At 37.2% G+C, this 23,444-nt stretch overlaps 1 protein-coding gene across 1 annotated transcript; it reads left to right on the top strand.

The window, feature by feature from the left end:
* The first annotated feature begins 49 nt into the window (after positions 1–49).
* Positions 50–23,341, top strand: LOC125241270 (exosome component 10). Its single transcript, XM_048149660.1, has 14 exons — positions 50–206; positions 6,629–6,810; positions 11,248–11,431; positions 13,667–13,839; positions 14,728–14,945; positions 15,512–15,633; positions 17,020–17,183; positions 17,986–18,169; positions 18,766–18,914; positions 20,459–20,597; positions 20,901–21,022; positions 21,783–21,900; positions 21,989–22,066; positions 22,887–23,341. Exons 1-14 carry the CDS (start codon positions 144–146, stop codon positions 23,283–23,285), a joined length of 2,295 nt encoding a protein of 764 aa, XP_048005617.1. The 5' UTR covers positions 50–143; the 3' UTR covers positions 23,286–23,341.
* Positions 23,342–23,444: the final 103 nt, after the last annotated feature.

Raw genomic sequence — 23,444 nt, 5'->3', positions numbered from 1 at the left:
TATTTTGTATCTGTTACGTTTCTGATGAATCATGGCGACTTTTCATTCATTTCATTCGTTACTTTGACTGGACTGTAATACTTCACAGCACATTTTATTTTAAACGTTTTTACAACAATAAGTTGGCTATTGAGGTCAACAAAATGAATTCCGTTTTAAATCCAGAGGCTCCGGAGTTTTACCCTCACTTGACGTCAGTAACACAGGTGCGTGTTGCAATAAATTATTTCGACACTTATGACAACAATGTGCATGTGTTTTCTTCTGAGTAATAATAGTCAAAATCATGTGGTCTCGGATATTGTTGAGAGAAATCTAATTGAAAGTTAACAGATTTTGCAAAGTATTGGGTTCTTGTTCATTGGAATTGAGAGTGAAGATTTTTTAAGTTTTTTTTTTATAATTTCGTAACTAGTGTGATATATAATAGCTAAGTTTCGACACTGCATTCAAGTCTGCGAAGGTGTTTTTTATTTGTGTATTCAGATTGCGTAGAATTTCCTTGATCTCACTATGTGTATAGTATTGAGTTATAAAATAGTGCTTTCAATGTTATGTTAACTTGCAATTTAATCTTATTATATCAGTGCATCATACACAAATATCAAACTACCTGGATTTATTTTCTCACATCAATTCTCTGGGCTCTGTGCAAATATTGTCATTCCTGTTATAAATTGAATATGACCTGAAAATATTTGTTTGTTAAACCATATTATTTGTCATCAATAATAATCAACCTATGGTACCCTCAAAATAAGTGGTGCATTGGGTAGCCAACCAGATAATGGCTTATTTATCCCATTGTATGCTTGGACATGGATCTGTCTGAAATTTAAATCCATATTGTAGACATTTGTCCAAATTTCACTAGTGAATTTTTATAGGCTGTATTTCTAAAATAATTATATTTGAAACACTGCTTAAAAGTAATTTTATTTATTATTTATTACAAATTGACAAAGAACTCTTGAGCAATGACGGAATTTGACTTGACTACAGAATTTCGCAGGACATCCAACCACCCACAATCTATTTCAAACACAAAAGACAGCTAATATGGGTAGAAATGACTGAACATTGTATGGATTCTACATGTCTCCTTAATTAATTTTGTAAAATGTGGCTTTAATAGAAATGGAAAATAATGTAAACAAACCGTTTTAACTAACCGTTATCCATGCTGATGACTTAATTTTTTATTGATTACAATTAGCAAACAACCATCATAAATCTAAGGTACTGATTGCCTCATCTTATCTTCTGCAATTAGTATAACTCATAATATATAAAAGAAGAAGCTGACTGACTGACTGACTGACTGACTGACTGACATATCAACGCACAGCCGAAACCGCTGGTCCTAGAGATTTCAAATTTGGCACGTAGGTTCCTTATATAGTGTAGAGGAGCACTAAGAAAGGATTTTCCAAAATTCACCTCCTAAGGGGGTCGAATGGGGGTTCAAAGTTTGTATGGGGAAACAAGATTAGTTTGACTATTTTATTCAAAACTTCACAGGAAGATTCCTTAAGACATATGATTGAATACGTGTTTCAGGTTTTTTGAAAATTTAACCCCTAAAAGGGTGAAAAGGGGGTGATAAAGTAAAAAATCAATATGGGTATCGTTTTTATGGTTTATCGGGTCGCTGATCACGATAAATACAACGTTTTAAAAATCTGACGTGGCGGAAGTGAAATACCTTTTCCCCTGTTGTGGTGCAATGGGGTTTAAATATCGAAAATAGCCATATGGATTTCTTTTTTATGTTTACTTCTGGTTCAAGAGATTTCAAATTACACGTAAGTTCCTTAGAATGGCACTAAGAAAGGATTTTTCAAAATTCACCGCCTAACATGATAATTTGACAGGGACAGGAACAGGGACGGGGCGGGGCGGGGCGGGACGGGACGAGACGAGAGGGGACGAGCCGGAACAGGGATAAGGGTAGGGATAGGGATAGGTATAGTAATAGGGATAGGGGAGGGACGGGGACGGGGAATATATATGGTAAGCGTGTTCAGTGGATACATGTAGAAGTATAATGCCCTGCTGCACCTTAATCGAAATAATTGCGGACAAATGTACCTACCTACATAGAAACCTACGGATCCAAATGAAAATCTTATTTTTTGTAAACGTTTGAATAAGAATACTTTTATTACGCGGGCGAAGCCGCGGGTAAAAGCTAGTAACTCATAATCAGTGATCAGGGATTTGGATGCGACACGGGGTGAATGACCTCAATCATTATGCTATTATGAATATGCCGTAAGATTCCGGGCTTTATATGGTTAGATAAAGGACAGTTTTTTATCATAATTTACCTTTTAAAATATCATATATTGGTTGTCAATGTATTGCTATTACGGGTCAATGTTTTAAATGCGACATCAAATCATCAATGTTGTTACTGCTGAATTAATTTTTCTCAATTAGTTTAATATAGGCCTCACTTACAATAAAATATTTGATTTAATATAAAAAATCAATTTATTATCATCTAAAAACACTAAAAAGCAACATATTACATACCAACTTCATCTTCAAGCCTACTTCACTACTTCAGTTTTTGGTACTGTTTAATTCACAGTTTACAGAAGCAACCGTCCGATCGATTGATCAATCGATCGGCGATCTATCTGATCATTTGTCTACTATGACATAAAAAAATTATCATGGTTAGACGACGTATCCACATCACTGTTTCTACTTGACATTCCGCAGTGGTATCTAAATCCCCGATCACTGCTCATAATCAACCATACTTCAACCATACGTCTTTTGGCCACATATCCTCTTGAGGTTCAATGTCCTAATACTAGGACAAAATAAATACCATGAAATTTTAATCTATGTTAAATAGAATTGAGTCACTTTGGTTTTGATTTGTTTGACTTTCAATGAAACTAAACTCTGCTCTGTTTTTTTTAGCACCATTGATTGAAATTTGTTTGGCAAATTTTCATGTATGGTGGATCGCTAGAGGATTGCAGAGTGTTCATCAAGTGTTAACAAAATCTTGTTATCTTTGCTTACATTGTTAAAGTCTAACCGGAAATATATGACTACTCACCATGTTGCGGAATTTTATGAAAACTATTTTCTTCATACTAAACTGAACTTTTTTTTTTTTGTATTGTATTGTATTTATTTATTGCAATTCAAATGTACATTACAGGTTTTACAAGTACTTAAAAGTATAGGTAGGTACACAAATGACACATGAAGCCGTCACCGCATACATCAGAAAAACAGCGCCTTCCTGACAATAGGCTACTAGACTTATCGAATTTGGCACAAGAAATGATTGTTTCCTGTAGTATTTGACATAAGAAACCAATTTTTATAGATTTTGGGTATTAAAAGTGTATGGTGGCTACGTATTTTCGATTAAAAATGTGTGTAATATTTTTTTAACTTTGGCCACCGAATACGCTGTCAGACGTGTAGTGACGTCATAGAACCTAACTTAACTTAATGTCGAGTCAATCACTGACATGATGAACTTTATGCCTATACTGTTTATGCCTCATAACTTAAATGTCAGAAAATTTTGAGTTCATTTCGATTTATGTCATGCGCAGACAATCTATAGATTAACACGGCTAATGAAATGAGTAATGATGTTTTTGCCTAATTAAGTCAAAGTAAACTTTATAAACGTTTTTTGTGGTTTTCAAGTCATAATAAAATATGGTAGTATTTTTTTTTCGGTTAATTGGACAGTAATAAATAATATAAAATAGACTTTAAAAAAGGGTCAAGTAGCCAATAGCCAAGTAGTTCAATAGTCATATATTTCTGGTCAGGTTTTAGCTTATTCTATCGAACTCTTTTTTTATTGTATGTAGGCTGATAATTTGTTTGTTGATTGTTTAGTTAGTTCATTACTGGATCACATACATATAATAAACCCTTTTTTATTTCCCATTATGGATAAGTAAAAAATAAAAAATGTTGTTATTTCAAGTTTAGTTCATTTGGAACCCTTTTTGTCAATCAAATACCATAATATAACTAACTTTAATATAAAAATGTGTATTAAATCCATACTAATATTATAAATGGGAAAGTGTGTGTGTCTGTTTGTTTGTCCGTCTTTCACGGCAAAACGGAGGGACGAATTGACGTGATTTTTGAAGTGGAGATAATTTAAGGGATGGAGAGTGACATAGGCTACTTTTTGTCTCTTTCTAACGCGAGCGAAGCCGCGGGCAAAAGCTAGTATTTATATAATTTACAATAGAAATAAAGGATTTTGCAATCTTTATATTAGATTTTTATACCTAGATTTTTTAGCGCCACCTATTAAATACTATCATAACATAACTACACTGATGATGCCTACAAGTTTATTTTTTTGAAAATGTGTATTGACGATAAAAAAATAAAAACACGCAAAAACATTTGGGGAAAATACGATTCTGGCCACGGCTGCGAAACAGCGCCATCTAGTTTTAAGCCTAAAAGGCCTATACATTTCAGGGGTACGCTTTTGTATGGGCTTTGTCTGTCCCGTATTACATCGTCCTTGATAGTAATTGAATGCAATCCAGATTGCATTTGCAGGATGTTATCATTGCCATACATATGGATGTTTGCACATACACAAAGTTTTACATACTTGAAATAATACCAGCACCCAAAATGTCATAATTATGTTTATAAATCATATACATCCTCTTGGCAAGCCAACTGAACTATTTTTCCTATTTATTTGAATCAACTGTTGTTTAAGTGGGGTGTAAAATATTTTGGTACAGTCACCTGCAACAGTATGTTAATTTTTCACTGCTGGAAAAAATCCTGATACATTTTTATGGATCCACAAATGAGACTATGTAACCTGTTACTGCAGGTAACTGTATCATACAGTTGATATAAATGATGGAAAATGGAGACATAATATATATTTGTAACAAACCCAAATTGACTTGTGCTATTTTCAGCTATTAACATTAATAATACTTTTCTTTATGTGTATGGTTACATACATTTGGTTATTACTCAGAGGCGAAATTGTGCTTACTTGTCATATCTTTTTTTTTCTACTAACATTGAGATACCAAACCGCTATTGGATTTTCGAATGCAGAACAGAGCATACATTACATATAGAGGACTTGATGTCGTACCTATACAGCTGATCATAGGCAAAAGTCACAAATAGTAATATGTTGTACATTTATTTGTCAAGAGATAATGCAACTAGAAAATACACATGGTTTAGTCTAGTGAAGGACTATAAGCTGATAAAATAGTGGTGAAATATACTACTATGTATTGTTTTTCATTAAATGTCATAACCTTTACAAAAATATTGTTGAAATATTTCCTGGTCAGGTGCACTTAATTGTAGCTGACATCAGTGATGCAACGTATTTGAATAATGATAGAACGAAAAAAGATTCTTTATGGGGCAACTTTTTAAATATCACTGAATTTGAAGCATATGTTTTCCAAATTAGTTTAAGAAGATTTTCATACTTTAATTTAATTTATCAGCCATTATGTATGTGATTATCAAAAATAAAGAAAACGATGTCAACAACAGAAGGATTGTTATCGTCACTGTCTCTTAATTTCTTTGTTTGGGTTTGTTATTGTGCTGTCTTTAGGTATTCATGTGTTAGGTACTCATTATTCTAGAGAATTCTGATACTTTTTGGAAGCAATTTAATTCGCGATTATAATAATTATGTGTATTAGAATTTCTTTTGGAATTTCCGGTGACAAGGACCTTACTGCAATTGAAGAATAAAGACCCTTTAGGCATGGAAAGCCACATGGATTGATGGATGGGAAGAAATGCCTCAAGATTGAACCGAGTTGTGATCGAATCGCTACGTTTTTTCCTAAAACTACTTTGAACTTAAGGCACCTTAATGAAGAGACCAAAATCGTAACACACTACCGTTGAAATTAACGGTACCTACCACAAAACTCAAGACAAGATTTAACGACCCACTGTCTTGCTCGAGGACATTTACAGCTACGTTATTTGCATATACCTAATACTAGAATAGTCATTTTGGTTCATTAGGCCACAAATGTAAGCGCAGGTGTGCGCTACAGCATGAATAAGAAAGGCAAAATAATAATATGTCGGCTTTGCAAACATGGTGGTTGCATTGGTACAGTCACCAGCAATTATGTGTTACTGTTTGAAGACCGCGAAAATATTTGACACGCTCTTTTAGCGCTACTAATAAGATCGTGTCAGATACTTTTGCGCCCTTCGCTATATTACATGTTATTGGAGGTGACTGTACCATGTCGCTGAACAATTTCCAATTATATCTGGGGCAACCAAATGCGAATCTTTTTCCTGTATTGTTAGCAAGGGGTTTGAAGAGCGACAAATGATATATTATGCGCTTAGAATCGGTACCTAATGTTATTAGAAAAGTAAAATAATGTTATAAAATATGTCAGCATGTAACTTAATTCTCGTTCAAAAGGTGTGTGAAAGGTGCAGGATATGTTTAGGTAAACTAAACCGGTTTGCTTACAATGTTTAGGTTGATAAGTTGATATGTAGGTATACAAATATCTCCTTTCGGATCTAATGTGATGAAACTCTCCTCCTCCCTCCTCTTCTAAAGAATTGTAATTCCTTGCAGGGTGGATACACAAAAGTGAACAAATCCATCAGATCGTCAAACCAGCTACCATCCGGGGCTTCCTACGAGCTGTTCAAAACGTTCACAGACTTCAACATAGTAGCATGCCAGTTAAGCGAAAATGTTGTTCACCAGTCAAATCAGATAATGATCACCGAATTGCCCGCTGTGAAGTTAAAACGGTAAGTTTATACGTGCATGTATTTTAACCTTTTCACCGCCATCGGCTGTGGCCGTCATTAGAAAGTCTTGCCAAGGACGCCAACCACGCCTACAGCCGTTGTATTGTTGTATCAATTAATTACATGTCAAAACAAAACATATGAAACGCGTAACTTCAAAGTAGGGTGAATCCAATCGGCCTTAAGAAATATCTACCCTGTACCCTACCTTTTCTTTGATAACGAAACCGCAAAATCTGACAGTTATATATATCGGAGGTTGTAGTTACGCCCCGTTAAACTTCTGCGCGTAAACTCACATGCGATATTACTCTTAAATACAATTAGGAGCACAACTGAATCAATAATTATAATTGTCCCATGGTGATATGTAAAACAAGTTGATGACAATCTTAAAAACGCAATTTTAAACGCATAATATTGAGTGCCGCTATAAATCTGCCTTACAGATTAATTTATTAAATTAATAATTTAATATATTTTTAATTGTTCTAATTTTTCCCATTATATTTTTTAGGCGTTCTCAATTCAGTGCCTAAGTCATTCAAAGTAAGGATTCCCAGTGTAGGTACTTGCTTAACAATGTAATACCAAGAGGGCAATGTTGCGGTCAAAAGCTAATGTATAATTAAATATGCAAGACACGCCAGACGTCACTACAAGGTCACGTTATCTTCGGAGTCGGATTGCATGCCATATGATAATAGTATGGAACAATGTCAAGGTCTATGCCCTAAATAGCTGATCTCAGGCAATTTTGTATTTGTAATTGGCTCTGCTGGTCGTCAGAGAGAGAGTATTGGAGAAACAAACAGGAATAAATGTACATAAAACATAACATTCGAGTGGGTATAGGTAAACATACGTCTACCCCCTTAAAAGTTCTCACTAAAACATATCAGACCACTCACTTTAACTCTTTGGTATTAGCGGCGTTCCGATATTTATGACCACCTTGGCCGCTCTCATGTGTCTGATAGCGACTGGATAAGCGAAACAATGTAAAAACCTTTTCCGTTTTGTAAAAACCGCCGCAAGGTCGCCGCTCGTTCGACTGTCCTCATTTCTCGCTATCAATGTCGCTGTATTGTCACTCGGAATTATCCTTATTTTTGGACATATAAATAAGTTGGCACAGTTAGGTCAGGCTTGACGTTTCGTAACAGCATATGTATGTTTATGACACGTAATATCATGATTGTTTACTTTCTACTACCTACTACTGGTGAAGTTGATCATGGGACCAAATACCAAAATGGTTGTATGTGTTAGCTGGTTTGATGTTGAAACTCTAGGTATTTTTCTTTCGCTATTTGGGGTCAGTCCGATACTAAAAGTTGATCAACATAACTTTTCATATTTTAATGTAATACAGCAATTCTCAAAACGTTTGTACATAGCCACGTCAGCAAATTTTAATAATATAAGTATAACATTTAGTAATATAAGTCGACTTTTGTAAGATATAATACAGGATAAATGTTATAATTAAGAAAATATAGATACTAGAAAACCTCAATGACCAAATAAAACTTACTAAAATCTCAATTCATGAAATAAATGTTGGTAACAAAAAAGGAATAAAAAAAAAAACAAATTTAACTTTTTCCTTAATTTTTGTACAAACTTTTTGAGAACTGCTGAATAGGTGTTACGTTACGACTGGTAAGAGTAAAAATAATGAATTTGTCGGAACGATATCAAAACATCGCGCTGTTGAAGGTTGGATTATGGTCAGCTAAATTGTTTAACTAATTACATAGCAGGTACTTCACTTCATTATTTTTAAAATCGGGACTTAATCGCGTATAACTACATATTAAACTGACCTCCTCTCCACTTATTAATGACAGGATTCCATGTGGATGAGATCCTAAAACCTTCGTCCCGATAATGATGTGTAATAATCGTGAAAGTTTAAATCAGGTACTTCACTGTCAGTCAAAACATGTAAAAAAAGTTGATAAAGAAAATGCAATTAAGACAGTGTTAAATGTTTTCGAGTAATGAAATAGGTCCCGTACTCGAGTAAGTGTTGCTTAAGAGTATAAAAATACGCAACTATGGGAACAAATCAAATTATTTTAACAAATATTTTGATTTGTATTTTTATGTAGTCACACTACTATACATATATAAATTAAAAATCGAAATAAGATGTCATATATTAAAGAAAAAATGACGAGCACCACCAGTGGTGAAGGCCGGATTCGAACCGGCGTCTTTTAGCAATCCGGGCGGGCGGGCCGTGGCGAGGTGGCCTAGGGGTTCATGGCGTTTGGCCCGGATTGCTAAAAGAGAGTGGTTAGATCAGTTACCCAAACGCGTTAGTTCCGCGTAGCACCATTTCCAGTCGCATTGTTCCCCAAACGCGTTAGTTCCGCATCGCGCCGTTTCCAGTCGCATTTTTCCCCACTAGAGTTTGTTGTCGTTCATGCATGTTTCTATTGGCATGTATTGACAGGCGATCCTTTATCTAACAGTTTTTTTTTTCCTAATCATTTATTTTACCAAGAGCATTTACCACTTGTCGACCTTCGTCCCATAGCATTTTTTCTATTCGATTGATGTTTCAGACGCAAATATTAACAGTCGCTCTTTTAAATAGGTTGATCAACAAAAAATAGTTACGGAAAATTTATATTTGTCATTGTTTACACAGAAATCAAATCCGAGATTAGATATCCATTAAGGAAACTTAAGATTTAATATGTTAAATTTAATGTTATTGTTTCCTCGACGATGTCAAAACTAGGTAATCGAATAAATTTGTCTCGATAAATGTTACGAACAAATACACCGTGTCTTTATTGAACTCCGTTAACTTTAAGGGCGGCTCCTGATGAAAACCTAACTGCGTGTCGAATTTGATGGAAAACAAAACAAACACGGTATATCAAAACATTACATGATCTTTTTGTTTTTAGAGGTTTTAGGTAGGTAATGCTGATTTTAAAAATAATGACCAATTTGAAACCATGATTGCAGAGCTGCAGAGTTAGCTTTGCCTGAATTTACGCACAAATTGACTACCTGTCAACTTTCAATCGAGAATTAATCGTAAAATCAATCGATTAAGATACGGATTAAATGAATTTCAATCGTATGTTAGGTCGATTAATTTAATCGCGATTAAATCCATCGTTGACTAATGTTGACGATTTTTTTTAATCAATTAATTAGTCGAATAAAAAGTTAATCGATTAATGCCCATCTCTGGCTGTACTATTTCTAATTTCAATTATTCTATGTCATATTTTTTCCTGTCAATATTCTTTCGATATTCATTGTAAATATACCATAATACAACGTTTTTATTAAATCTGGAGTTTCTACGACATAAACCCGTTATTCCCCGGCAACAGCCAGAGATGGGCATTAATCGATTAACTTTTTATTCAACTAATTAATTGATTAAAAAAATCGTCAAAATTAGTCAACGATGGATTTAATCGCGATTAAATTAATCGACCTAACATACGATTGAAATTCATTTAATCCGTATCTTAATCGATTGATTTTACGATTAATTCTCGATTGAAAGTTGACAGGTAGTCAATTTGTGCGTAAATTCAGGCAAAGCTAACTCTGCAGCTCTGCAATCATGGTTTCAAATTGGTCATTATTTTTAAAATCAGCATTACCTACCTAAAACCTCTAAAAACAAAAAGATCATGTAATGTTTTGATACACCGTGTTTGTTTTGTTTTCCATCAAATTCGACACGCAGTTAGGTTTTCATCAGGAGCCGCCCTTAAAGTTAACGGAGTTCAATAAAAACACGGTGTATTTGTTCGTAACATTTATCGAGACAAATTTATTCGATTACCTAGTTTTGACATCGTCGAGGAAACAATAACATTAAATTTAACATATTAAATCTTAAGTTTCCTTAATGGATATCTAATCTCGGATTTGATTTCTGTGTAAACAATGACAAATATAAATTTTCCGTAACTATTTTTTGTTGATCAACCTATTTAAAAGAGCGACTGTTAATATTTGCGTCTGAAACATCAATCGAATAGAAAAAAATGCTATGGGACGAAGGTCGACAAGTGGTAAATGCTCTTGGTAAAATAAATGATTAGGAAAAAAAAACTGTTAGATAAAGGATCGCCTGTCAATACATGCCAATAGAAACATACATGAACGACAACAAACTCTAGTGGGGAAAAATGCGACTGGAAACGGCGCGATGCGGAACTAACGCGTTTGGGGAACAATGCGACTGGAAATGGTGCTACGCGGAACTAACGCGTTTGGGTAACTGATCTAACCACTCCTAAAAGACGCCGGTTCAAATCCGGCCTTCACCACTGGTGGTGCTCGTCATTTTTTTCTTTAATATATGACATCTTATTTCGATTTTTAGTATAAAAATACATATAAAACTTTAATTTCACTTTTACTTATCAACAATTAATTTTATTCTAGAATCGACATCGAATACAACACTGACAAAGTGACAGACGCCAATGACAGTATGCTGGACAGAGTGAACATAAACATGGACACGCTGACGGGAGTGAACAAGCCCAGCGAGAAGTTCGCCGCGTCGGTGCGGCCCGGCGCCGCCGTCGCCTCCTGGAACCACTCGCCCGTCATCGCCAAGATACAGGTACGAACACACAGACACGCTGACAGGTGTGAACAAGTCTAGCGGAGAATTCACCGCGTCTGCTCACCCGTAATCATTAATTTACAGATCCATCCAATAATCCTGGACGTAGCTCATGTCACAGGTATATGTAACAATAATAAAATATTGCCAGTCGCTTTTCGTTGAAGGAAAACATTGTGAATGGAAAACACTGGACTTATTCCCAATGAGAACTAGTTTCCCGAACTGAATTTATACAAGTACATTGCACAATTAAATCGTACTACCTAGTATAAAATATTATACCTCGTTGCAATTAGCTGTAGGATTTATTACATGTGTACTCGTAATTTACAGCGATTTGCTTGCGTGTTCTTTTCATTGAATTCAATGAAGTGGGCAGCCTAATTAAAATGTTAGCAAACTTTAACATTAAGTCCAATGTTAAAAAAATCTAATAATCAGAAAGTATATTTTTCATTTTATTTAATTGACAACTATCGAGCAAATAAGACAACTAGACAATTGATTTTTTGTTAGTTCCTTGATGTACACATTTTTCCATTATTCATAAACAGCCTAAAATATACAGCAAGTATCACGATAGTTACCGATCATACCATATTAGAAAGTTTGTTATAAAATATTCTACACTTATGATTTTTGATATTATTTATTCGACATTTATTATACTCATTTCTAAAACCTACATAAATTGTCATAAGACCGAATTAGAAACTTTAGTACAACTCGGCCGGACATAATACTTTCACATAATAACCCACCGCACAGCGAATTTATTGGATGCATCGCGAGTTATTACGATTCCAATAAATATTTATTTGTATTATGAGGACTTCATTTCCTTTTACCCGCATGGCTGCTTTTGATGTGATATAGACAGCGGCAGCGATTGTATATACTTAATTTTCTAGTAACTCAGTATTTTCTTATTATTAAAATTTCTAGTTAGTTTGTTATCATTGATATGTGCCGTGATAATAATATTGCTTTGCTAAATATAAGAAGAGCGTAAGTGCACGCCTGTGTTGAGGTCACACCGTCGTGTTCGTTCATTGTCTACGAAGACAGTTGTCTACTCCTTGCTATCTATGTCAGCAATGTTAGACAATGACAATGAACTAAATATAATATAATTTGTATGTTTTTCTTAGGTACTTGAATAAAAAAAACCTTCGTAATTTGACATTCAGTCTAGTCGCAACGGGTTCGAGTCCCAGTGCTATAGGTATTTCTGTGTATTTGAAGTTCATATTGTGAGTATTTGTGTTTATTTTGAACAATAATTTCTACTAAATGCTATCAATATTTCCTGCTCTAAGAAGTTAACGGATTGATCTTGATGAAAATTTGTGTATTTACATATTAGGATGGCGAATGTTCTAATACAATCTGTTTACAATTTACGGTTGACGACCGGTTTAGCGTAGTCGGTAGTGACCCTGCCTGCTGACCCGATGGCCCTGGGTTCGAATCCCGGTAAGGGCATTTATTTGTGAGATGAACACGAATATTTGCTCCTGAGTCATGGATGTTTTCTATGTGTATAAGTATGTATATCGTTACCTGGCACCTATTAAACCCACAGTACACGCTTTGCTTAGTTTGGGGCTAGGTTGATCTGTGTATATATTTTATTTACTTGTTGTTCCTTAAACTTTAAATACCTCAAAGTAACACACAACGCACGCGAGTTCTTGAGTCGTCTGTAAAAGCTGTAGAGTAAAACTGAAGACATTCTTCGTTCATTGATTCATGACATGCACCGTAATTATTGGTTATTTATTATTATTTTATTGACTAAACGGTTTTATCACGAAATTAATAAAAATCGTGAAAGTTTTAATAGAATAAAACACGTGAAGAGATATCCCTTGACGATGAGCACTGAATGGCATTTTTTCTTCGTCTGTCCTGTCACAGACCACATTCGGCTACAATAACAAAATTATTTTTTAAAAGAAAAGTTAGCCTACTGTCTACTATATGCCCGAGTATACAAGCATATGTTATTTCATGTGAAATGTGCCATGCAGAATAGATGAAATAAAATAAAAATCCCGAACGGATGAACCGATTTAGATGTAGTTTGTTTTGCCTGAAAGCTGTTAGTCGGGAATGTTCTTAGCCATGTTTCATGAAAATCAGAAAAAGTGAAAAATACGTGTTGACTAAACAGAATGCCATTTTTTTATGTAGTCGTCATCCCTATTAAAACGGATTTATTCGCAGGTGGGATCGACAATGCTAATAGGCGCCAAGAACATCCCCCGGCCGCAGCTCTCGTTCAAGGACACGATCGACAACTCTGACAACCTGTGGGTGCCCAAGATATCAGACAAACCGAACAGCGTCAAGCCGCTCGCGCTCAACATACTGTATAACGACACGGGGGAGGCGGTAGGGTTAGTATGACACTACCTTTATCTACTGCAGGTGTTGGGCCTGACAGACGAGACGAGAACGAGAACGTCGGTGGCAAATAAGCATACAATCCGCCTGATGGAAACCGGTCACCGTAACCTATGGACACCTGCAACTCAAGGAAGTGTCACATGCGCGTCGCCAACCCATTAGAACCTTGTCCTCTAATTAATATAGCTATATCTTTATATAGACTAGTCAGCTATAGCTAGTCTATGAAATACTGTCGCTGCCATTGCGTCCTTTTCCTGTTCTGTTGACTATCTGCACGGCGTCTGGTCAGCTTCATAGAAAAAAGTGTTGATACGTAGGTGCGCCAGTGCTGCGTCCAGTGGCCGTACAGTTAGTGTGGGCTGGCTCTTATGTGTCCCAAGCGCATTATATTATTAATTTGTCATATTGAGCATTTATCATCACTACATAGTATAAAACAAAGTCGCTTTCGCTGTCCATATGTCCCTATGTATGCTTAAATCTTTAAAACTACGCAACGGATTTTGATGCGGTTTTTTTAATAGATAAGTGATTGTAGAGGAAGGTTTACATGTAGGTATAGTACCCGTGCGAAGTCGGGGCGGGTCGCTAATTAAGTATACAACATAAACAATGTATTACACTGCCTAAAGTTTTGAAACCTAAATTATAACCTTAATTATGCCAAAAGGGCTAATTTTGCTCAGAGAATTCGCCATTGAAACCTAAATTATAACTCAAACTCTCTCTGTGTGTGTGTGTTTTTTTTTTTTTTTTTTTTTTTTAAATATGTACTTTTAGGTTTACGAGCACCCACTTTTTGACAAAGCTGGAGCTGACGATATTTGAGAATATGGTCTCTGAATAAATTAGAACATAATTATAACTCATTTCAGGTACGCGCACCCATACAAAGTGGAGCTGGATATATACCACCCGCCAGGCTGCTTCATAGACCCCGACCCCGCGCCGCCCGCGTACCCGAAGCCCCTCGCAGAGACCACACTCACGTACATCGACACAGAGCAACAGCTAGACGCATTAGTCGACCACCTGACCGGCGTCGCGGAGTTTGCGGTCGACGTGGAGCACCATTCCTACAGGAGTTACCAAGGTAATAACATTAGTCATTAGATTACTTAAGAACCATTCAGGGTCTCCCCAAACCGATCAACGCAGAATCTGCTTTCGCCGACCAAAAATCGCTCGTTAGTACGAACATATGCGTCTACTAAGCGTCTTTTGGTTCCATTCGATAGGTTTGGAGAAACCCTTAGACGGTGGCTGAGCTCGTGTACGACGCAGTTATTGTGCGCTGTTTTTAACTGACAGGCCGTTATCGTCCGGCAAACCGATAGTCAGTCACTTTTAGATATATTCTTTGTTAAAAACGACGAGAGTAAACACGGATCATTTAGATGGTGCGTGAACTCGCATATGAGTTTCATTGCTTTATTTGATCGGACTGAATTGATGTTGTCCTCAATAGTCCGCAAAGTAATTAAAATCGTATTTATGCATATGCGTCGTCTAAATCATTTCAAAGTAAATCAGGGCACCATAAAAACGCGGTAGCATTTGTTATTTTATAGAAATTCCATTTAAATTCCGTCCCGTTTAAATTTGATTCAAGTACATTTTTGTGTTATATTTTAAACCATTGTCACACCTTGTTTACAGGGATAACGTGTCTAGTACAAATCTCAACGAACGAAGGCGGAGACTTCATCATAGACACACTAGCGATAAGGGAACACATTCACAAACTAAACCTCGTCTTCACGGACCCCAAGAAACTCAAAGTGAGTACATTTTTTTTTATTAGATAGACGTACCTACTTTAGTATATAGAAGCATAGTTTAGTTCTTTTTATCAGCCAAAATATTTAGTTTTAATTGTGTCGCTTAACTTCAAGATTGGGTAAATGCATTCTGCTATAAGGTTGATTATCTTTCAGATCATATTATATTTTTTATATATTAAATAGGCTGGTTTTCTATACTTAAAATATTGTATGCCATGCACGAAATAAAGCACCACATAATTAGAAGAAAAATATGGATATTAGTTATTTTTAAACATAATTTCTATTTAATAAGTCAAAGAGAAAGATATAAAGTACAGTCACGGACTTTAATTGTGGATCCATTTCTAGCTCATTTTATACTGGATACGACATAGCTTAACTATGAAATAACAAAGTTATAATGGCCTCTAAATGGCTCAACAATTAAAGTCCGTGAGTGTACATGAATTGATCGTGACGTCACTCCTCAGTATTTCAAAGTCATTCCACATTAACAAATCGTTTTGACAGTTCATAAAAAGAAGCTGATTTGACTAGTAGGAAACTAGCCTATTATACGTGTTTCATTAAACTCGTCTATTCCTTGCAATATACATCATGGACGCGACAAATGCAATAGGCTAGTTTTCTATACTTAAAATAAAATATTTTATGCCGTGCACGAAATAAAGCACCACATAATTAGAAGTAAAATATGAACAGTGGTTATGTTTAAACATAATTTCTATTTAATAAGTCAAAGAGAAAGATATAAAGTAAATGAATTGACCGTGACGTCACTCCTCAGTATTTCATAGTACATAATTCCATATTAGCAAATCGTTCTGACAGTTCTTAAAAAGAAGCTGATTTGACTAGTAGGAAACTAGCCTATCTGAAATGTAAGTGGACCGTACCAAAACGAAGCGAAATTGTATTTAAATGTGCATTGCCTTGATTGGGCAAGGTTAGACCGGCTAGATGAACTATATTTCGGTCAAGCTATTTGCTGACGAGGGGGCAACTATCTCTGCAGCTGCCTGTGCAGAAAAGACTCTTGAATCGTTGTTTTTCAAGTTGGAATGTCTTCATCATCATTATTGGCCTTAACGTCTGTTTCAGACGATTTATGGTGTAATATTCGAGAATCACCTTTTCTGATGACATTAGACCGATGCGAGATCGACATAGTCTACCGCGGGACTGACAAGAGAAGTTTGCGGAAATCGGCGCTGAAACACCTTGACGTCGCTTCTGTCTCTTATCAGCGACTGCAGCAAACCATGACTCATCGCAAATTTTGCGACCCTCCACAATGCATTTGTGCCGCTCCGTTCGTTGTTCTGCAACCTTCTCCCAGAGTGTCAGTGGAATGTCTTATACATACCTTTATTTTGGCAGGTGTTCCACGGCGCCGAAATGGACGTTGTATGGCTGCAACGCGACTTCGGCGTGTACGTGGTGGGGCTCTTCGACACGCACCAAGCGGCGCGGGCGCTCAACTGCTCCAGCAACTCGCTCAAACACCTGCTGTGGCAGTACTGCCAGGTCGACGCAGACAAGAAGTAAGTCCCTCAGGTGTTCAAATACAGCTCAGAAATGGACGTAGTAAGTAGGGATGTACCGACTAGTCGGGAAAGCCGACTATCCGGCCATATTTGTAGTCGGCGATTAGTCGGCGACTAGTCGGCAAAAAAGGCCAATTAGTCGGCACTTGATAAATGATAGGAAAATAGTACAAAAATAAATTATCGGATGATTTATGGTAGTATTATGTACGTATTCGTTATGACTTTGTTAGTCAAAAGAACAAATATCTGTAATCATCACAGTAATTAATGTCCTACCTAAGACTATCGGTTTCATAGACAGGACCGCTATCTATTTTAACCTAAAAAATGAAAAATGTGTATAACTATTATCATAGACATTTGAACCTGAACAAAATATGAAAAGCGCGATAGAACCCAAAAAATGTAATTTCAAAAATTCTGGTGAAATTAGTCGATAATTATGTTCTGGCCGACTAATCGGCCACCCAAGCGCCGACTAGTCGGTATAGTCGGCCAAATCACTAGTCGGTACATCCCTAGTAGTAAGCTTTCAGCTCAAGGCAAGGCTGTATCAACATCTAGTTTTAGAGATTTCGCAAACTACCCGTATTGGATCTTGATTAACTAGGGAGTCACTTTGCCTTGAAAAATTGGCTAAGCACAGATTTTGTAAAGAAGAAATCGCCTGTCAATCATTCTGGTTGGTGCTCAACGTCACTTGACAGTAAACTATGAACTTTACGATACAATTTTGCAATAAAAGTGTGTCAGACGTCATTTGTGCACGAGTCCTTATGATTGTGTCTCGTTCCAGATACCAGCTCGCGGACTGGCGCATCCGACCTCTACCGGAAGAGCTGGTGGAATACGCGCGTATGGACACACACTATCTGCTGTACATCTGGCGACAGATGAAGGCGGACCTGCTGCGTGCCGCCGCCGGCAAGCCACAGCTGCTCCTGTCTGTCATAGAGCAGAGCCGACAGATCTGCGGCACGGTAAGTAGGACAGAGGGGGGTATGTTTGCGGCACGTGAATACTGTACCATAGATACGGGTATACAAGAGTACGGCTGAAACAAATGAAGGCGAATCTGTTCTATATGATACCCTGGATCAGTTGGCAGAAGTTATCGAACTAGTGTTCCAATTGGTTGCTGGTTCACGTCCTGCTGGAGACTTACAGTTTAAATTGTGTTGCTTGACTTCAAACTTGGGTAATTCCATTCTGCTATAAGGTTGATTGTCTTTCAGATCATATTACATTTTTATATATTCAACCTTAAAGCAGAATGGATTTGCCCAAGTTTGAAGTTAAGCAACACAATTTGAATGAAAAAAAAGTTTGTGCATGGAATCCCTCCGCGCTGAAGAAGTGAATCTTCATAATGTGGAAATGGAAATAGGAAGGGGTATTTCAAAATTTGAGTTGGCAACACTGATCATTAAACGTTGTCAGTTGGCAGTCGTATCAGAAGTTTCACTTCAAAATCGATTAGATTTACCTTTGATCTAGAAGCTATTATAGCGCGTGCTTTTTGTTAGAACTACATAATCTTACCATATCTTAAATAACATGCCTTCTCTGCCCCCAGACATTCAACAAGAAGGTGATCCACGAGAACAGCCACATGCCGCTCTACCTGCGCTCCAAGAAGTCCTTCAACTCGCGGCAGATGTCAGCACTCAAGATGCTCTACAAGTGGAGAGACGCCCAGGCGCGTGAGCTCGACGAAGGCACCATGTCAGTACACCGAATTAGGACCTATTAACACACTGACAGAACCACAGATTTCGGGAGATAGGTCATGCCGGGCGATTTGTATAGAATACGCCTGTCGCAAGGTCTGCGCAACCCACACAAAGCACCAGTAATTGTAAAGATAATGCACGCACACACCTAATCCACACACACTTGTAGCTGGACGCTCCTATTGCGCAATACACGCGCATCATTTCAATGTATGTGTACACGCGAACGATAAGCGAGCGCGATCGCGCACGCACACAACGATAAATAGCGGGAACGCCTCGCCTCGTTTCCGAGAAAAATGTCTCACTGAGTGAATCGTTTTGTACACCGTTCATTGCGGCGCAAAACACTACACTGTTTACAATATGTTCCTTGTGTAGCCGCAATGTATAATGAACGTTTTAAAGCACAAGCAAACGTAAGGTTACATGGTACAACTCGGAGTATTACGTTGAATTCGTGTTTTATGTGAAATAAAAGGAAATAAATAGTATTTACCTATGAAATGTTATCCTATCGGCTTGAAAATTAATCAGGTCACTGCGATGTTTGCAAGTTATTATTGCACACTTCGGCATTTTTGATAAAACTCGTTTTTCGTCGGTGAACAGCGCGCGTGTACACTCGATGACAGCGGACGGCGAACTGGCGGCGGTGTAGGCCCAATGGGCCTACATCTGCGACCAGGCCGCGCGCGGCTTGTCCTCTCTATAGAATTTTTTCCTCTGAGGACAGAACGCACATGCTACAGCAACAGAAACATCGATAAATCAGTATCATTATATCGAACGAGTTTTGCATTTTGCCGTACCGATTAAAAATCTGTAACGTAACTTAACATCAAGAACAGCCCTGTCGATGTTTAATTTTGTCAATCACTCTATTTTGCCACAAAAACTTTATGTCTGTTTATTACATCGTGGTTTGTAACATTTGATTGGGTTGCTGAATTTTATGTAACCTCAACAGTCCGCGATGTAAATAAAACCGCATGAGCCTTTATACCGTGCAATCCAACTACAAATGCTTTGATTTCGGTTGAAAATAACTTCAAGCGCGCCGTTTCAGGTCACCGGCGTTCCTTCGAGATTTTAAATTTCGAACTAGTATACTTATTCGTTAGTTTGAAGTGAAACACACCTTCCTCCGTACTTAGCCCTTTTCGATAAAATCTCTGATTTTTATCAGGCTTCAATGCACATCTCTCTTACTCACTTTAGGTTACATTTATTGGTATAGAAGTCTGGGCACCATGCCGCAGGCGGATTTGTTAGATGGCGTTTTCTTTTTATAATTGGGTTCTATATTTATATTTTTTTGTAATTATTGTTTATTCATTAGTATTATTTATTAAAAGTTTATTTTAAGTAGTTATTTAGTTATATGTATTTGTAAGATTTTAAGTATTTTTTTTTATGTTTTAATATATATCACAATCTCACCACAATATTAATCACATTCAAAATAAGGTAGGTAAACTAAAGATTTATTAGGAACATCATTTCCAATTCATAAACGCAAGTGTAAATTTTCAGATACCTGCTTCCAAATCACATGTTGCTGGCTCTAGCCGAGACGCTTCCTCGAGAGATTCAGGGCGTGAACGCGTGCTGTTCGCCCATGCCGCCCTTCGTCAAACAGAACCTTATCACCATACACAGAATGCTGCTGTCGGTGAGTCTAGTCACAGTATAAAACCAGTAATAACTCTTCCAACAAACGTACACTGCGCGGGGTGCATACAAGCGCGTCGTGTACGTACGCAACACATGCAAGCGGATTTGGATAATCGTGGATTAGAATAATATGCATAATTATATTTTTGGTGTTTTCTGACTGATATAATGTGGTATTATTATACTAATACTTTGGACGATGTCGAGTAACATTTCTAGTAATTTTAGAGTGGCCTAAGATTCAAATTGGTTGACCGTACCTATGTGTGGGATGTATAAGGTTTGATTGTGTTGTGTGCAGTGTCGGGAGCTGCCGCTGGAGCCGCAGCTGTACCCGATGCCGTCCAGCATCAGCAGCGCCATCAACGCGCACCAGCCCTCCGCCTTCAACCTGCACGACTTCTCGCACTACCCCGAATACAGGTACATAACTTACACATTTCAAACCTATTCTACATTTTTATGCAACTCGGGGACTATAGACAACCTTGCGGATCAAGAGCTCGGTGCTCTTCTGGTAGCGACGGATCTCACGGACTCTGCCAAAGTACAGTCACGAGCTGTGATTTGTGACCCATTTCCCAGTTCGAAACTTTAGTGTAATAATGTTGAATGTCATATCTAATCGACCCTTGAAATGATAACATCTTTGCAAAAAGGTATCACTACGGTTTTCAACATATGTCGTGTCAGTTTCAGTCAAGAAAATAGTTTAATATGAAGAACGAAACGTAAGGTTGTCGATGGTAAACAAACATTGTGACATTGACAGCGTTAAAATATGGTTAAAATATCAGTTCTAAATAGCGAAAGTTTACTACACGATATTTAACCTTGGGTGGGTCCGAAATTAAAGATCGTGACTACATGCGCGAATGGACCTGCACTGTGCGTGTTGTGGTGGACACTATGCAAGCAAGCCGGCGATAATTACTTTGTACAAAATTTTCTCAATAAACTGTCTAATCATGTTACTTTGTTTACGATCATAAAACTTACTAGAACTGAATCTTAAATCTTTTGCCGATTCATTAAATTATGTAATCTAAATACATATATCTTATTTTCTTGATGCTGACTTTGATCGGTTCATTGACCAAATGCGATGCGATACGTTATCTATTGTAAAATCTGTCTAAAATCGACAGACTTTGGACTGTTTTGAAACAATGCGTTGTTCCAGCGAGGAGCGCATCAACCTGGACCGGGCGGCGCTCCTGTTCAGCGACCTGGCCGACTTGCCGGGCCACCCCGACATACCAGCCTTCGTACCCTCCTATAATACTGACACATACTGTGTTGTAAGTACATGAATAAAGATCTTCCAACACCCATCCCTATTTATTGCCCCGCTCTACGAACTACCAGTGATCACGTTTGAAATTGCAGGTGTCCGATTTGAACGTCGACGCAAAACAGTTCATACCGCCTTATGACAGATACAGAAAATATCGCTCGTTAGCTCAGGTATTTGATTTACACTTCATAGGCTTTGATCTGGGGGCCTACCGTGAACACCTGAAGTTGGTTTTTTTTTTCTGTTACTCTAATTGCTCCTTGACTAGAGACACAGAGGAAGATGTTCTCGACTTCGTTGTTCGCGGCAGGTTTCTGGTCTCAGTAACTTGGTTGTTTTGCGTGGTAACGGATAATTTGAGCTTTATCTTCAAAGCTATAAAGCGCAAGTTTTCTGAACCCGTTCTAAATCAACCCGCTACTGAGGCTAAACAGCTTAAATTTTTATTTTTTTTAGATTAGTTTTAAATATACGTATTTAAAACTAAATTTCTGTGTTCGGTTGGCTATCGTATTGTCTTAGTAGCTTACTGGTCATTTTGACCTTATAGATGGCGTTTGATGTGAACTTTTGATACCGCTAGGTAGAAAAAAAAATCATGAATTACGAGTACCAATCTCCGTCACTACTACGAACTTGTGATGCAAATAAAACCAATCTATATGGATAAGTAATTTTAGATAATATTTTATAGATTGTTGGGTAGGAGACCAGGCGTCTGTTTCATAAAATCTCGTAGAAGAAAGAAATACAAGTTACAAGATTTCATGAAACTGGTAGCTTTCACAGGATGTCAGGAAATTGTCAAAAGTTGATGTTAGTCGCCGTCTATATTGTCAATAGTGGCCTTGTAGGGGCGACAAAATACGGTGCATCGCCCGAGAGTGCCCTACAGTTGTTAGCTGCGATGTGTTGTAATAGTGAAGTAGACGCTTGTAGTTGTTTACATGTCCGCGCACGCACACACTAACCGTATCCACATGTTCACAGATGGAAGAGATACGGGAGTACAGAGATAAAGAAGCGAAAATAGCGGCGATAGGAAAAGGGGACGAGTTGATTAAAACAGAAGTTCTCAATAAGTTACAACAGGCTAAGTCACATATAGAAAACGACGAGAACGTCGTTGAAACTAAAGAAAATTTACTTGACGACAGTGCGACGAAACAGCGCAAAAGGAAAATATCACCCGACACCGTAGAACGCAAAGAAACGAACAAAGTAGTCGACTCGAAAAAAGAGTTGAAACAAACTAATATTAAGCACAGCAAGCCCGAAGCGAAGAACGAAGTCAAACCGTACCTTTACAAAAACGCGAACTACAAAAAGTTCTTCGACAACAACGCTAGGTCGCACAAACAACCTAAGGCAAAGTTTAAGAAGCATTGATGTTACTATACTTTTAAGTGAAAGTAAGCAATATTATACATAGCTATTTTACACGACATACTTGTTTTATTACTTTATAAAACGTTCATCCTGAATATGCTGTGCTTATATGTAGATTGGCATGATTTAATGATGGTTTACAAAAATTCGCTTACTTGA

The sequence above is a fragment of the Leguminivora glycinivorella genome, chromosome Z, assembly GCF_023078275.1.
Source record: "Leguminivora glycinivorella isolate SPB_JAAS2020 chromosome Z, LegGlyc_1.1, whole genome shotgun sequence".
NCBI classification, from domain to species: Eukaryota; Metazoa; Arthropoda; class Insecta; order Lepidoptera; family Tortricidae; genus Leguminivora; species Leguminivora glycinivorella.
Note: the sequence above shows the minus strand (reverse complement) of the source record. Positions and strands in the feature narration are given on the sequence as shown.

Excerpts from the sequence above, each read along its gene's own strand:
- LOC125241270 (XM_048149660.1), top strand. The coding sequence starts at position 144 with ATGAATTCCGTTTTAAATCCAGAGGCTCCGGAGTTTTACCCTCACTTG. Across the intron at positions 207-6,628 it reads ACTTGACGTCAGTAACACAG|GGTGGATACACAAAAGTGAA; the intron begins GTGCGTGTTGCA and ends AATTCCTTGCAG. Across the intron at positions 6,811-11,247 it reads CCCGCTGTGAAGTTAAAACG|AATCGACATCGAATACAACA; the intron begins GTAAGTTTATAC and ends ATTTTATTCTAG.